A 17,814-nucleotide genomic window follows, 5' to 3' on the forward strand; every position below is an offset into this window, starting at 1 on the left:
AAGTAATCATTTAACAATATGTTCAGTTCAACACTTGAAAACCTGGACAGAAGCATACAAAAGCACATTGTACTGCCTGTTAACTGATTTTGAATGTAATTATTTGAATTAGTTGAAATTGTGTTGAAATACCTAAAAATGTTGTTTTGAAAAATGTGGTATGAATAATATTTAATTCTCTAAAAATGTTTGTAGTAGTGACGGATGTTTTATTATATAATTCAAACTTAATATCATGGACCGAGTATTTCCTTTATTGTGTAACTTTGTCATGTTTTGCTTGTAAAATATGTCTACATTGCATTAGAGCTTTTTATTTTCCATTGATATTTTTTGAGGACAGGACATGTCATTGTACTTTTTATTTTTCTCCCCATTTAAAATTTTTACCCAATAAAAAATAAGTCAGATTTTTGATGCACAGAAATGTTTACTTGCACATGGTTATGTAGTCTGTTATATGTATGGAATGCCACCACCATGCCAATATGCAAATGCATCACAGCGAGGTGTGAATTTAAGACTCATTTTCCCTGACCCAGAAACGGTGGACCTACATTTTTGCTGCAGTACATAGCAAGCCAATGTTTTACATTTTGTACAAATAAAATACTTCTAATAACGTTGCAGTTAGATACATTGAAGTAATCAATTTGTCACTTGAGTACCCTGATTTATGTTAAGAAGCTATATTGTCTTTGTGTCATTTAAAGATTTGCCTCCGATAACTTTTTATTTAGCTGTATGTTTATCATTTGAGCTGTACTGTATGTACATTACTCATAAGAATCATTTTTTAAGACCAGAAACAGTGAATATTTAAGTGCAGATAAAATTGATATAAGAGCATGTTATGAAGTTTCTTAAAGTAACTAAGCAAAAAATTAAGTAAAATACAATCCTATAAACATCATGCCAAAGTGGAAATTATTTTCCAAGGAAAATGACCCTGGGTTTCCTCTTCTGCATTAAAACTCTTGGTTATTGACACATCCAGGCAAATGTGAGCCAATAATAAATATATTAATCATGAAACAAAACACAGAACAAAAGTTATAAAATTCAAAATAATACATGAGTAAATTAAACAAAGACCAGAACCAGAGGCGAGACAGAACCGAGGCAAAGCCAAGCCTAAAGTAAGACCGCACGTAAGGGGAGAGAGAACACAACACATAGAGCTGCTACTTTCATTCTTCAAAGGTGTAGGTTTTTATTATAGCAAATCCACCCAAATCTCCTCAGCTTTGAAATGGCAGGTTAAACGTACAAAACACAGCTCACTTAACATAGTTTTTATTAAATATGTAAAAAGATAAAAGCAGGTCAAGTTATTCACATAATAATCGAGGACAAAAAAATTACCAATGCTAACATGCAACAAATTGTGGGGAGCGCATGACGAGTAAGACAGTAAGACGTCTAAGGAATCCCCAATATTTTTTTCTTTTTGCTATTTATAACTATAAACAGTACATTTGTTTACATTCCTTTTCATTTTACACATAATATATGACAAAAGCATTACGGTGAGCTATTGAGTTTAGTAATAGTAAATGCATAATCAAGGAAAGTAGTAATACAATGTACTGGAATACTGTACTGCGTCAAATTCCCAGTGAATGGACCGGTAACAACTTCCTCTATACCTGTGGTTTAAAATTAAATATAAGCATATATCTTACACATGAATTCATCAATTTTTCAATTCCTTGGAATTTTCAATGACAGTCAAAAAATGAAAGGGTTTTACTTACAACCTAAGTTGAATTCCTGATTCATAAACACTGCAGCATTTCTCCCTTCATGTGGCAACAACCTAATCAAATGCACTTCATTCACAACATTCTGTAAGCATTATACTTTAAACATCCTTTTTACTTAAAGTATAGTATAAGTTAAATTGTTGTGATGGAAGTAACGTGGGAGGCCTTAAAAAAATAAAAATAAAAAAACTTCAGGGCTATGCTTATTGCATTTTATCACAATGAATAGAGCTGATATGTCGAATCCAATAAGGAAAAATTAAAACTTCAAAGTACACAGTTATTGATGGGAAAGAAGCAGGTAGTGTTCACACTAATACAAACTAACTGACGTAAATACCACATCTCATACCTGAGCTCTGAATGAATCTTCTCCACACCGGAGTGCTTTGCCCTTACTGTCCTGGGATCAGTCGGCGGTGGCCAGAGCAGTATGCTTAGGTGTCGAAATGGTTATAGTGGGGTGCAGCACTTCAACTGTCACAAAAACACAGCAATGCTGAACAGTGGGGGGCATAGAAGGGGGGGTGCGTATGTGCTCAGTCCTCAGGACAAAGAAAATAGATCATGAAAAAATAAAAAGCTGAAAAACAGTTCCCACGGAAACAACGGGCGGGGTGTGATGGCGGCGCTCGGCGCCGCTCCAGCGGCCCCAGCGCTCAGTACTCCTCCTGCGGCTGGGCTTCCTCCTCTTGGGCCTGCTGCTCGGGGTCGTCCCCTGGGTCACCTGCTCCCTCCTGGTGAAACATCAATGGCAGTGGTCTCTTTATAACCATGACTGTCTCTAACTGGTGCAATGCATTTGGAGCTGATGCTTTATAGCATAAAAAATGGCTGCTTGGCATTGACTGGGTAAGAGTGCAACAGCTGAGACTGCAGCTCAGAAAGCGATCACTTGCAGAAAGAAAAGCTGCACAACTATTGCGGCAAGATGGGCTGGCATAAACACTCGGGTGTGACCCCTGGGTGGGCCTGAGCTCCCCCACCCCTTACATGAAGGTAATCTTTCATCTTTGAGGATGAAAATATATTGACTGTTTGGTTAATATTTTCAGATTATCTAGAAGTATTTGATTAATTTAGGTGTAATCTTTGATGGCAATCTAAACTACACACGGGTATGTTTAGCTATTTTGAAATGAGCTTTTTTGTCTAATAGCACCACTGAAAAAATAAACATGCTTTTAAATAGTCTCATCTATTGCAATGCTTTGTTTATATTTCTCCACCATTGCACTGTAGCTCAGCTGCAAACTGGACAGAATTCTGCTGCTAGACTATTGATTATGAGTAAGCATTTTTCCCCACACCACCCAAACATTGACTTCACAGCACTGGTTTCCTGCTGCTTTTAGAATCAATTTTTAAGTTTCATTAATGAATACAAGGCCTTACATGGTTTGGTGCTCAATCATATTAGTGAACTTTTAACTCCCTATTGTCCTCAGAGGCCTCACAGGTCTGCCAGTCTTGGGCTTTGGTTCTACCAAAGTCTAGATTAAAATCAAGAGCTGATCGAGCCTTTGCTGCAATGGCCCCTATGCCCTGGAACAGCCTTCCATGCAATATTAGGTCTGTGCTACAGTCTCTGTTTTTAAAAAACTTTTCTTTTTTACACAAAACTCCCTTCTGTAATGACTGATTTGCTGTGCTTTTTCACTTATTTCTCTATGCTTGAAAGGTGCTATATAAACAAAATTTATTACATTATTATTATTATTATAATCACAAGGACAAATCAGTTTCTCTTTATATACAGAAAATCACCAGCACTGAAACCTCACTGAGACGAAGAACTTGTGGCGGGGATGTAAAAGTATTTCTTGGCCAGACAAGCTTACATGTGGTGGCAGTAGCAGTCGGTTCAGACGTGAACCAACAACTTAAAATAATATGATGTGGATAAATGGTATAATTTAACGTTTACTATAATTGACACTGGATAGCTATAACATTTGTTTGCAAAGTCATCTAATACTAGACAGCTACAGCACAACAAATTTGTGGGATTGCTGACTTAATGTATTTTTCTAGGGCTAGCTGTCTGGATGCTGTGCTTCAAATGGTTTGTTATTTGGTTAAAATGAATGCATATAATGTTTTGAATTGCTGTTAGCTTGCTAGGTGTATGTATTAGATAACTAACAACTATTATAATCCATTTTAAATTAACATTACAGCTGAGTTTCCTTGTTGGTTTTATTGTTGGGACCAGTCAGCTAGCTAACATTTGATTATGCTAGCTACCTAGCGCTAGTTGGAATTGGAACATTTCTCGTTCGCCTGCACATTGAGTTACACAAAGCACTAATTCCTAGGCTTCGGTCCTGTGCTTAAGGTAAACATGCTATCACAAAAGTACCATAACATAATTTTGCAAAACACCAAAAAATCCATATTATGGCTGTGTCATACCAGTATTCATGTTAATACTGGTGTACCGCCCACCCCTAGAGCTGGGCACATATATATAAAGTCCTATAATCACATTTTTTGATACACCCAGTACAACACACTTTCAAATACAGACACACTTTTTGGCCCATTGATTGGGATGGCAATAACATTGTAACACATGGTAACATGGACAGACTCAACAGCTGCCTATGCAGTACATTAATGCTAGATGATCTGGGCCAGTGTATGGCTGTATGCTACACCTGTCAGACATAGTCACATAGTAAGTTGGCGCCAGCAGCACAACAAGTGCTCTGTGTCATAGCTTCAGCCACACAGTTAATGCACATCATGATTAGCAGAGGATGTCAAGGAGGTCAAGGGCCCATATGGCTGATTTTTAAACTTTTTTAATGGATGCTATATCATGCAGATTCCAGCGGCCCACTATTACTTGAATAAACACAGAAACCTGAAGAAACACAGAGCTAAGATACTTGAATGAACAAAAACATGAAAGCTCTGCTTTATCTAGTCTAGTTCCTAGAATGAGATGTCGCTTCTGTTGGTTGGGCTCTTCATTTTAAACCTCTGAATAAAGGTCAATTTCTCCCTGATACTTGGAAGCACTGTTGTTGTTAATGCATGAACTACAAGGAGAGGAGAACCCTGGGAGGTTCGAGACTGGATACTCTCCAGACAAGTAGAAATGCACAGTTAGCAAGCCAAATGTCCTGCTCTCATCATAAAGAATGTTGAAATATTTTTATTTTCTTAACCTTAATGTAAGGGCCTTGCCTCCAGGAATTAATTAACGTGGATACGCCTTTTATCAATACACTTCCCATATACAGTCCCATATCCTTTCCTCTACACAGCAGTAACATTCTCTTCTAAGTATCAAATAAACCACAGCTCTTATATATGGAGAATGAGGAGCACTGTTACAGGGAGATCTGTGGTATGATGAGAAAGAGAAAGATGAAGCTCACGTTCAGTGAGGAATCTGGACAAGCACTTCGCTCTTTCGAGTCCGCTCTGACTCACCTGCTCTTCCGTGGAATAAAGCACTTCCATTAGCTGCTGCACAAACTGGGCACTGTCCTGACCCTGTTCCTGACACAGCAGCTCAATCTCTCTCAGCTTCCCGAAGTAGAAGTCCCTTTCCTTTTCCACACCTTCTAATGCAAGTTTTAATGTGTTCACCTGCCAAAAACAAAATGAACAATAAGGTTAATGTGTGGTTAATGTGACGCACATACACTAAATCCCAACACAAAAAATAATTCTGTTCCCAAGAGCAGAAAAACAAGACCCACTCACTACAGTCCTTTTGATTTTGGTATATTATATTAGGGATGTGATTTTCAGTTAATTCACAAACAGATAGATGTCAGGTAGATGTCGATCAAATATACAGCCGGAAAATTGTTGCTGCCCACAAATTTGTTTATTTTTTAATACAGCACATAACACCGCTGGCAGCTGATTGGCTATATTGGTTTCGGCCCAATGTATTTAAATCCTGAGAAAACATGGCAGCCTGTTCATTAACTCTTATATTCCACCTAAACAGTCCACTAAAATATGATACTGAAAACATCTGAGGTGAGAAATAGACCATGTAATTGCTGAATCTAGGTTCATATTTCATCTGCAACGCCTTGTATGACAGTTTGATCAGAGTTTCATAAGCTTACGCTGTAGAAATAACAAGCATATAGAATACTTTATGCAAATGAGATGAACACACCTACTCCACTCACCCCAGGATGCATTTTTTTAGAATTGTGTAGTAGGTGGAGCCTGGCTGAAACAGTGAGTGCAATTACACTGAGGGCAGATATTCTGTGGTCATTGGGGTTATTTCTGTAAGAAACCCTGAGAAGTGCCAAACTCCCAGTCCAATTTGCTCCTTAAGCTGTCATCACAGACATTACCTGCTTGTTAAGCTGTTATCACAGACACAATATATGCTCGTTAAGATTTATTATTCAAGATAACTGTGCTTGTTAAGCTGTTGTCACTGACATTACCTGCTTGTTAAGCTGTCAACACAGACATTACCTGCTCGTTAAGCTGTCATCATAGACATTACCTACTCATTACGATGTTATCATGGACATTACCTGCTCATTACGATGTTATCATGGACATTACCTGCTCATTAAGCTGTCATCATAGACATTACCTGCTCATTACAATGTATATCATGGACACTACCTGCTCATTACGATGTTATCATGGACACTACCTGCTCATTACGATGTTATCATGGACATTACCTGCTCATTATGATGTTATAATGGACATTACCTGCTCGTTAAGCTGTCATCATAGACATTTCCTGCTCATTACAATGTTATCATGGACATTACCTGCTCATTACGATGTTATCATGGACATTACCTGCTCATTACGATGTTATCATGGACATTACCTGCTCATTACGATGTTATCATGGACATTACCTGCTCATTAAGATGTTATCATGGACATTACCTGCTCATTAAGATGTTATCATGGACATTACCTGCTCATTAAGATGCTTTCTTCGATGCATTAGCTGGTCATTAATCTGCTATCCAGGAGGCATTACCTGATCATTGAGTTGTGTGACCTGTGCCTCCAGTTCCTTCTCTCCTTTGGCAGGGGCTGTGGGTGTGGGGATCTTTTTAGCTGACGAGGGTCTTGATGAAGGTGTTGAGGGTTTAGTGGCTGAACTTGACTTGGTTGCTCCTGGACATGGCACAACGTATGTAGTCCATTAGTATTCAGTAAAACAACATAATTACTATATCAACACCATCACTCCATTTAACACTGCGCATGGAGCACAAGTCATCTCTAATGTGTCGTTACCCTGCCTCAATTAGCTCTAAACACTAACACCGATTTACTCGTAGATTAGGCTGCATCACAATATCCGATATAGGAAAATAAATAATAGTGAGGTGCTTTGAATCATGGGCTTAAGACGTTTAGCTAAAATGTCAGATCATGTAAATGATGGGTCTATTTGAATAATTAAGAGCTGAAGCTGACATGAAATCCAGAAACTGATATGGAACCTCCTTGCCCACCCCTGCAGTAAACCCAGTCATCCTGGCTCTCTGCGGTTATTAAAAACCCCCGGTCGGTGCTGCAAATGCTTTGAGACTGAGGTGAGTTAACTTCAAATCAAGTACTTTCAGAACCACCAGATGAAAAGTACCATATAAATGCAATTCATTACTATTATTATTATTATTATTATGAGGACCAGAGGACCAAGCACAAAACCTGAAAGCCACCTTTTGTTTAAGTAAGGAATGTAAGCCATGGTGCCAACTGGCCACATGGTGGTGCTGTAACAGACCTCTGAAATGACAAACTGATAGTGTTGAGTTCCAACAGAGGTTGTTAAAAGAAATGACCTCTGTACTTTAATTCATCTCAAGTGTTTGCTTTCTAAATATAATTTACCAGATTTTTCAATGACAATTTTTTTAAAAGAGAAGTTTTAATTTTAGAAAATAACCCAGGTGTAATTACAGTAGTATTGTGAATAACCATCACAAAGCTGTATTGATATAGCCACACACTCAAATTCCAAGAGACTGACATAAAACGTAAAAATTACTGAAGTTTACATGCATTACATACAATATCTGAACAAGTGAAATATCCAAACAGCACCATTTGTACAGAAAGTCAACCATATCGAAACATCTTTTTTCAGATGTCTTCAATTTCTTTGACATCAATATCTTTATGATGTAAAATGACTTATTTTAATAAAACAATGAATCACACTAATATTGGGACATCTGTTAACATTTGTAAGTGTTGACAGTTTGAATGGACTTGCAGTTTAGAGCTTTTTTTTCTCTCAAACATCAAGTATGGGGAGTTGATCCTGGAGATCTCGGTTACTAAAGATTTGCAAATGTAGCCCACTGCATTAGAAAGTGACTTTTTGCCCCAAATAGTGGCCTGTTATTTTAGCCACCATATTTTCAGCCATTCATAGAGTTCTAATTTATGTGGGTGCTACACACTTCCATTGTAAAACTGAAGCCTCTGTAACTGTGGCCTCTTAGCAACAAGCCAAGCACGCACACATATAATTTGCACCTCTGTGTTCATTTCTACAGTGAACATGGAGAATGTATCTTGCCAGCCCTACTGTCAGTCTCCACATTATGCAGATAATTCAATTTTTTGGACAGAGGCTCGCCCTCATTCTTCTGCAGAGGAAATGACCCTGCTCTCACACATAGTTTTTCAGTGATGTCAGTGGGCTGTAAGCCATTTACTAGTCTCTGGAGCCCTTTACTTCCCTGAAGCCTGTAGTATGCATCTAAGTGCTGAACTGAAGACAGCTTTGCAGGTTTCTGGCAGGAGTGTTATGCAAACTGTAACATCTCCATGTATTTTCAAGGCGGATGATTTCCCTTACGAATTTCTAAGTGTTAAACTTTTCTCCTGTTTGAAGACTTCGCAAAGCCCATCTGCAGCTGACCCGTTTAAGAACCATTAGCTATGCCCACAGGAAAACAGAGAAGGAATTTAATTAGAGCAAGAACATTTATTTTAATTTACTCCCTTTTTAAAGGCAAATGTGTCAAATGCATGTAGGTACTGTAATATTTTAACCTTACTTATTTACTTTTTATTCTACCAAACATACCTTGTTCATTATCCCTTTTGTGGCCTAAATCACCAGCCAATCATTAAGCCAATTTGCTTAACTCCCTGTGGTTTTCAAATCTGACTATATCAATAAATCGGCCAGTGTATAATAAAACACCTTTAAAAAACTTCTTGATCTCAGTGTGGTGTGGGCGTAGCATGACAAATGTTTACATTTCCATTATTTGACATAAGCTGCGTTTTCTTGCTTTTTCATAATCGTACCTTTGCAGCATGTTTTGTGGCTCATTCACAAGTAAGACTTCCCAATGAATGATGACATTGTCAATGAAGTGTGTAGAAAGCTTTAAAGCTTTGTTGGTATGCAGATCCTCACATTAAAGGAAAAAATGCATGAAAGTGGTCCATTTTATAAGATAATTTTCCCCAGGGAAGGACACCCCTGGACCCCCCTACAAGTCTGGCCTCAGCCCCTCAACGCTTTTCTGCTCCCTCCCAAACTACATGCAGTTATAGAATAGACTTACAAATATGATTGAGCATAACATTTTTGAAAAGAAGAGGGAAAAAAGGTGACAAAACAGTGCTTCAATAATAAAGAACCTTTGTTTGTTCAAAATACCAGCATAGAAATGTGGGACAATCTCATTTTCAACAACTCAAGCTGTCGCTGAGCCAGTTCTCACTTTTAGCCAGTAACATCATTCCCTTATTTGGCCAACCCTTTTTTTTAAAACTCAGTTCGAAGTGCACTGAATTTACACTGAATCAGCCAATCAAGGGGACCCATGACAACAGTGAAATATAGCCAGTTCCCTCCATACTGCTCTCCTGACAGGTATTATTAAGGGAAATTATATTACTACATTAATACACACATCTCTATATGCACATATATCTACAATGTGAAGTTCTTAAATAGATCAAGATTGTGCCAGTCACAAAATTCACTCCAAGGAAATGGCTCTTTGATGTAGTAACGATTATGGTAACTGTATTGCATTTATATAGCACTTTTCTTTATGGTGAACCTCAACCACCATTAATGTGTGGAACTCACCTAGGTGTTGCATAGCCATTTTGCAGCAGAGCAGTCACTGCACATCAGCTGAGGTGGGGAGGGAGGGATTGCTCACCCAGTTCAACTGGGAATGATTAAATGGCTAGATTGAGAAATCCCATTGGAAATGTATGAATGAAACAGCTAGCATGAGGAGAAAGGATGACCTAACCCTCTAGCACAGTGACAACCTACCTGCTGTAGGGGAGCTTGCTGCGTGGTGGGACTTCTTAGGGAGATTGAAGATCTGTTCACCAGGGTCTGGGGGAGGAATGGCATCTTGGCCCTGTCTGGCCTGAATTGGATTGTACTCCTTGCCATCGTAGTTGGCATCAAAAAACTTCTTGAACCACTGGATGAAATCTAGGTTATCCTGAAAGCGGCCTTTGACCAGCTTCTCCACAGGGATAATCTGAGGGAAGCAGTAACATAGGATCACCCCATAGTCACACCTTTCAATTTCCCACCAGAGCAAAGATTTGGAGATACAATTACTGTCAAAATAAAAACTGGATTCATCTGGACAATGTTATCATCAACAGCACCTCCACCTTTCCATTACATTTCTCCCTAAAGTACCAAATTCTGAGCTTTTGGGGTCCGGTTCTCCAACATACTCATTTTGAAGGAATAATATAAGCACTGTGTTACAGTGGCTTACTGTAAAATCCACTCAATGAAAATACAACAAGCAGGGCACTAATACTGTATCTGCTGTATTTTAGCTAAACACCATGTTCTGTGCCCAATAGGCTGGAATATATGTGCTGAGGCACAATTGCGAAACTGTATTGCGTATTTGGGAACTCATCCACTAACCTTGTCCACATTCATCCTCTTGAAGGAAGCCTGCAGCAGCTTGAAGTTGTGAATGTACTCATGCTCCAGTTTGGCTTGAAACTTCACCTTCTTCAGACTGATGCAGCCAGGAAACAGCATGTCCATGAACTGGCAATAGGCTGCTCCTGTAAACAGAAACATCAGCGTTCAGTCAGTCTGTGCACTACCACCATGAACCAGCACAGAGCAGACTTAATAAAACTGTGATAAAAACAAACTGTGATGCACCAATGCAGTGGCCCCAGTTCACCTAGTTGCATTTACGGCCATCTTGCACCAATAAGTATATACGTTACAGCTGGTCTTATCCCCATTTTATCAACCAAAGCACAGTGCAGCCAAAATGTATGTGAAAAAAATAAACATTGAAAATGAAATTTTTTTCAAATAAGCAATGAAAATGAAATAAGATATTTATTTCATTGCTTATTTAACTATTTAATTAGCGTGACCCTTACTAATATTAGTAAGTTAAGGTCGGCTCGTGTTGAGCATGGCTGACATTTTCATACCAGTATCAATAAAGGCTGGTAATGTAAACATTAACCAGTCTCGCAAGCCAGACTTCCAACAGGGTCGGAGGCTAAGACTACCACGCTGTTAGCCGTCCCTTAATTCATTACCAATAATCACAGGTATTTTCTATTTCCAGAACACTAGAGGTTTTTTTCTTTTTGTGATTTAATAAAAAATTATTTTTAAAAACACATAAATTAGTCTTTATATCAGCCCTGTTGCCTTATCTAGGCTATCTATTTAATTAAACTGAATTTCGCAGCCCAACCAATATAAACAAGTTACTGCTTTTCTGCGTAAAGGCCGGTTGATAGGCCTGCATGTAAGATTTTTGCATGCAAGTAACTTGGCTTTCAACATGGAAAATGTTGTTTTGTTGAAATATCACAACAGGCAGGAACTGAACATTCATGAGAAGAGACAAGGAGTTTTGAGAATGCTGTTTAATAGCCATCACATAGCCTGTCAGTCATACGCACTGCTCATAGTAAGGCTTTAGATAATAGGCACTTTTGTTTTGATGGGAGGATAACTGTCATGCCAAAACAGCTCCATGTATAACAGGAATGACTGAAATGTTAAATGGATGAAGGAACCTAGTGTCCTTTAGTGTATTTTTTCTTGCATACATTTTAGTTTACACTGGCCATTTTGTGGGTCCACAAGCAATCTGACTTCATACATAAAGCTTTGCATAAGGTTTGTGAAAGGTATCTTATTTTAAAAACAAATATATTTGAATACAACTGAATTTAAATGAATTAAATATAATTTAAGTAACTGATAGTTCAATACAGATCCTAAAGAAACTACACCCTCAAAACAGTTACACATCTGTAAATCTGAAATAAAAATATGAGTATGCTATTATGAATTCTTCAGAAATAGCTTCACCATACAGCATATTCAGGTTTAATCGTGCCTCTTTTAAACCTTAATTTCATCAGTATCTACGTATACTTGCTACTAAATGTTAATGCATAGGTCCAGCAGTTCAGCTTATGAATTGCAAAAAGACCTTGCTGGATTTGACTTGTTTAGATTATTGCACAAATTATCTTTAATGGCTCTAATTTAATCTGGCCTTACCTAAATATCATGCCTTTTATTTTCTGACATACACTGTATGTCAATGTTTATCAAGTTTTAGCATTCTATGTAAGATGTCCCATTTTCCATTCAGGTATGACAGCTATGTGTGGGTTAGATAGATAATAGATTTTTTCATGAAAAAGCACAAAACAACATGAATGCACCATTCAGACCATCTTGGCTCACCCGTTAACTATAAACAAGGGAGTATCCAACACAACTGTAAAACACGATGACAACTCTAGGTAAATATGCATTTCCTGACATTTGTGCAGAATTGGCCCCTTGCTCTACTAACAAAACTCAACCTGAAGATGTGTTGTGTGATAGGGTTGGGTCAATTTCCAGTTTTACCCATGCAAATATGGTGTATGAGCTTAATACGGCACAATTTTATGCAAACCAACCCTAGTGTGTGAACCAGAAAATGTAAAGTATGGTCTGTTTTACATGTTTGCCTTTTTTTGCAAGGATGTTGTCCAATTACAGCCAATAATTTATATAAGAATTATGAAAATAAATTATTTTAAGCAATAACATTAAATGGCACAGGGGTCTTCTTTAACTTAAGGCATTATATATGTCTGATATGCACATCAGGAAACAGAACCTGAAACAGAACAGTGCAAAATATAGCAACTGTTGATTTATTTTATGAAGCATCTGCTGACTTTTAATGTATATGTGGCATTTGGTCCGCCGGAGAGGCGGATTGGTCTCGGCTGTGCCGGCTGGTGGAGGGAGCACACGCACCTGGGTTACGCTGGTTATCGGCCCAGGTGCTTAAAGGTGTGCTGCTCTCCCCAGTTCGGGGCCGAGAGTGGGAGCTCACACAGAGAGAGTGTTTATGATTTTAATTTTGTTTTATTTCTGGAAATGACTTCAAGCAAGAATGACCAAGAAAGTAACCCTCAGCTGGGATGTTTGAGGAGCTGGCGCTGGCTGAAAAGCGGGCCAGCTACGGGCGGAGCACAGGAAAGTGGCAGCGGCATTTTACTCTTTTTTTGTCTTTATTATTTTAGCTTGTTGTTTTAGTTTATTGTTTTAGCCTGGAACCTGTGAGGGGGAAGGATTGTCCATTTTTTTGATTTCATGTTTGTGTGGGTGCGCGCTCTCTCTCTCTCTCTCTCTCCATACAGCAACCAACGGTGTTCCCCAGCACTGCCGCATCACCCTCCTAGGGGTGTCACGCTGGCATGTGACAGTATATTTATAGATTATAATGTAATGTAATTGGACACAATACCCAGTTATATACCTGAAATATGCATTAGTGCCTTTTGCAAATATGTGATCTCTTACAATGAAATGAATTGGAAATGGCTTGGGATTCTGCAATTAAGTAGATTCTACTGTATTATCATTAACCTAAACTGTTTCTGCCTCTATGTGCGGATTGAACTGAGAAATAAAAAGTCTGAAAAACCTTCTACGTTGCTACAAGGTACAAGTAACACCAGTGACAAAAAGGATGGTGCAAGCATTCTTTGAGTGAATGTATAAAAATAAATACATTAAAGGTGACATTTTTGTGGATCCATTAAGTTGTAAGGTTAATATCGTACCCTTTAAGTCCACTTTTAAGTTACGTTTTGAGTGACAAAAATGGAAATGCATTTCAAGATATGCATTTCAATTACAAATGGCACTATTCCTGTGTTAATCCTTCAGCATAGGCGATAGTATTCCCCCCTCCTCCAAATATTGAATTTTTTCCAATTTTACATTTTGACAGTTTTTTTTTTCCACTGCCTGCATCTCAGTGCATTGTGGTAGTCTCTAGAAGACTTCACAGAACTTAACTAAATGTAGCTAAATATAGGGAGACAACGCATAAAGTTGATAGTGGCAGTGAAGCTGGACTGACTGCAGTCGGTGTCATGCAAAGTCATCATCTAGGCTAAGCCCTATTTTGAGCCAGGAAAACCCCTAGTAACTGTCAGATTTCATACCAGGAACTAATTTCATTGCCCTTGCTTGTATTTTTTTCCAGAGCTTTGGTATCTTCCTTATGGTGTGTTGCCCAGAATTACATACAATAAATACAGTAAGTCGTGGCTGAAAAGGCTTTGTATAACAGTGTATTTTTCTGTAATTTATGGTCTATACTTATTGCAATACATCCCATTTGCAATTCATCCCTACATACATCAAACTGAACACATTCCAATCTGTTCCCGCCATAAAACACTCCCATCTTAAATTGATATTTCCCACATGCCAGGTTTCTGTCCGCTTATTTGCAAGCCTCCCAGTTTTTGTGATCTACAAATTTAACTGGCTGGCCCTGTTCATTATCTGATGAGTTATGTAAATAAATAAGAGAGGCCCCACCACCAATCCATGGGGAACTCCACTACCCACAGTATCTTGCTCTGATAAAATTCCTTACTTTTACCGACTCTTCTATCCTGGAGCTAATTCATAAACACACCCTGAAATAACTCCTGTAAAACTTACTTTAGCTTCTTCTTCATTGAGGCTCATTCACTACGATCACATTGTGTAGCTTTAACGTTTCAGAAAATTACGGCTTCATAATTTTTCTATCTATTCATGCCTGTCCTTACTAATCATGACAGGATGCACTTATTTACAGTCAGCATTCTCATACAACTGAGATATGAACAAAAAAATGCTGGTCTGCACGTGTTTCATGAATCCCATGTTGGTTTTTTGTAGGAACATTTGTAAGAACAAAAGTAATAATAATTTAAGAAAAGTTCTGTGAATGAGGCCCAATGAGTCTGAAGTGGTCATCTGTAAACTGCTTCAAATGGAGAGGTGGAAAATCCAGGTCGAGAAAGTAAAAGTCCTACTCAGTATCACCTGGACTTCCCAATTAGCACAATTCTTCAGCTAGGAGGTATAACGAATTGGTGGATTAAACATGGGGTAGGACTTTTACCTTCTGACCCCTGGACTTTTCAACTCTGTTCAAATGTATAATATTATTAAATAGAATCTATATACATTAACTGCCAACATAAAGGAAACACTTGAGTAAATGAAGAATACAAGGTTTTCCGTAATCTGGTGCTTCCACACAGGCGTAGTTTTTCAATTAATTGAACACCTAACATTCCATAATGCTTAGGGTCATGTGTAAAATACTGAACAGGCCCAGCTGCTTATTATTTTGGTTACCATGGCTAGAAGAAGAGATCACAGTGACCAGGAGTAATTGGTGGGGCATGTTTGGCAGTGACTAAGACAGTGACTAACCCTGTTCTCAACAACCAGACAATGTGCGGTGAACACCAAAAAAAAATAAAAAAAACCCTGAAGGCCTGAGTGATTGCTGCCCATTCAATAGGAACTGAATTAAGTTATATTACGCAAATGTTCACTAGAGGAAAATAATGATAAGCTCACAAGCTAAAGAGTACTTCCCTACTAGACTTTATTTTCCTACTAGATTTGATGAGAGGATGAGGGGAAACCCCCCCCCCCCCCCCAAAAAAAAAAAAAGCTAGCTATATAATATGCCAAATTTGCTGGTCAGCCAATAGCTTGTTGTCATATATTTGGCAGAGAATAAATGTGTAAAATTACTTTTCTATTCCCTAAAGGTAAGAAAGTCATTAAATTGTTACCCAATTTTATACTAATTCCACTCAGGACAGAAACAGAACAGACAACAAGTTCCCATTTTGACACATATAAAATGTCTCCGTACTTTACCTAATTAAACATCATCGAAAAAGTTCTGAAGCTCTACATTACTAATACATGCATAAAATCTCAGTTGTCATGCTAAAGTAGAAATAAAGTACTCAAATTTAATTATACAAATTATTGTCTACTTCACTCTTCATTTGTGACAACGCAAATATAACAAACGAATTACCATTCTCTTACATTCATAAAAGATAATTCATGAAAATGTGCCAAATGAAAACACAAAACTTACACAACTGCTCAACTATCAACAACAATGGCAATTATTTTCAAATGAAATCCAAATGAATGCATCAACAGTGTGACTCAAATATTTCAGATGATTTCCATCTCAGACCATCCTCACAGACAAGCACTTGGTTAGCTATACACAGTATGCTAAACTCTCACCTCTGCGATTACCCTAGTTTCTATTGCTGCCGTTTATTACGGTTCATTTTGTTCATCATTTGCCACAACTGCTCCTTAGTACTGAGAGAACCATGAGAGATTTGTATTTGCTTAAAACACGACAAAGGCAAAAGTCAATTCTTACCTGAGGACAACTGCTCCACTTTAGTGTAGTTTAGACAGAGAATGTCATTGACCCAGGCAGTGATGTCATGCCTGCTCATAGTCTCCTGGGTTATTGAGGTAGAATATACATTGACCGCCATTCCCCAGCTGAAAACAAAAACACAGCAATATTCATTCATAGAAAAGTTTCACACACCTAATGCACATTTGTAAAGGTATTACTGTTAATGCAACAACCACCAAGGTACATAAACTGTGCAGAGTACAGTGAGAAAGAGGGAGATATTAATGCACTATGTGGAAGATGTGTAGAATTAGCTGAATGTATAGTCTCTACAAGGAAGGGTATTCAGTTCATAGACATAGAGAGGCAGAAACAGACACAATCACGGTGCATTTCCATTATTGACAGCAAAGCTAAACACTACAGCAGGGAGAAATAGGTGAACACGTTCCCTAAGGATGGATACAGAGTTGAGTACTTGCATCATGCAGGAGGAATCCTTTACTGATTCTGATGACACTCCTACTGTTACTCTGGTCCCAAGACAGATCCATGGCTTGTCTGTGTACAAAGTGATAACGAGGCCCAATAATTGAAGGAAGCTATCCCTTTGTCCCGTCAGATTCTACAGTTCCCTGTAGGAATGTGCCTTTTCTAAGCATAACTGAAGTCTAACAATTTCTTTAAATGCGCAATTTTGTGACCACCAATATAACTTTGTAAATGCACACAGATAAACCTTCTGTTGACCTGCATGCATACTCTAGAGTGTGATTGAGCAATACTCATAAAATGTAGGCTATATTCTGAACAGAAATCACAGGCTCCTGAGTGGCTCTATCTGTAAAGTCCTTTTTCGAGAGCAGACAGAGTCCTAAAGCCAAGACCAGGTGTCAGGTCTGGGAAAAGTTAAACATTTATCATTAGCCTATTTTTCATGCTGCACATATCAAAATAATCAAATGAACATATACGTGATTTACGCAGATACGGCAAAAAGACCTGAAGATACTGATCCTATGACTTCCTATGAAAACAGGAATAGCCTTCAGGCTCCTGACTTAACATAACATTGCAGACACAAAAACATTTTATCCTAAGTGCCATTAAGACTAAATTATTTCAATTATCCTGTTTTTTCAGCACCCAACTTGACCTATTTCATGATAGTGCTTTCCAACACACTGCTTTCTACACATAGATATTATATTTTTAAGGGAGGCATAGCTGTATATGAACTGAACATAATAAAGGACTGGTTATAGTGCACTGCATTATACAGAACAGTTCATGTCACGATTTCAAAG

General features: G+C 38.1%; 1 protein-coding gene and 2 long non-coding RNA genes across 5 annotated transcripts in view; all 3 read right to left on the reverse strand.

Moving 5' to 3' along the window:
• Positions 1–1,188: 1,188 nt before the first annotated feature.
• Positions 1,189–17,814, reverse strand: part of mapre2 (microtubule-associated protein, RP/EB family, member 2) — a 36,578-nt gene continuing 19,952 nt past the window's right edge. For 2 of the 3 annotated variants that reach the window (XM_064347068.1, XM_064347067.1), the window contains 6 exons: positions 16,523–16,650; positions 10,678–10,823; positions 10,054–10,270; positions 6,763–6,902; positions 5,211–5,369; positions 1,189–2,503 (listed from right to left, as the gene is read on the reverse strand). In XM_064347068.1, coding sequence (XP_064203138.1) covers positions 2,426–2,503; positions 5,211–5,369; positions 6,763–6,902; positions 10,054–10,270; positions 10,678–10,823; positions 16,523–16,643 — 861 coding nt within the window. In that variant the 5' untranslated portion in view covers positions 16,644–16,650 and the 3' untranslated portion in view covers positions 1,189–2,425. Of the gene's footprint in view, positions 2,504–5,210; positions 5,370–6,762; positions 6,903–10,053; positions 10,271–10,677; positions 10,824–16,522; positions 16,651–16,989; positions 17,069–17,814 lie in introns of those variants that run through there. The other variant, XM_064347066.1, reaches the window with a different exon arrangement.
• On the reverse strand, positions 3,370–5,204 carry LOC135261122 (uncharacterized). Its single transcript, XR_010331839.1, has 2 exons — positions 4,135–5,204; positions 3,370–4,009 (listed from the first exon to the last, which is right to left on the reverse strand). It is a non-coding gene; the product is annotated as an uncharacterized LOC135261122 (long non-coding RNA).
• Positions 5,714–6,750, reverse strand: LOC135261123 (uncharacterized). Its single transcript, XR_010331840.1, has 2 exons — positions 6,387–6,750; positions 5,714–6,354 (listed from the first exon to the last, which is right to left on the reverse strand). It is a non-coding gene; the product is annotated as an uncharacterized LOC135261123 (long non-coding RNA).

The sequence above is a fragment of the Anguilla rostrata genome, chromosome 8 (assembly GCF_018555375.3).
Source record: "Anguilla rostrata isolate EN2019 chromosome 8, ASM1855537v3, whole genome shotgun sequence".
Lineage (NCBI taxonomy): Eukaryota > Metazoa > Chordata > Actinopteri > Anguilliformes > Anguillidae > Anguilla > Anguilla rostrata.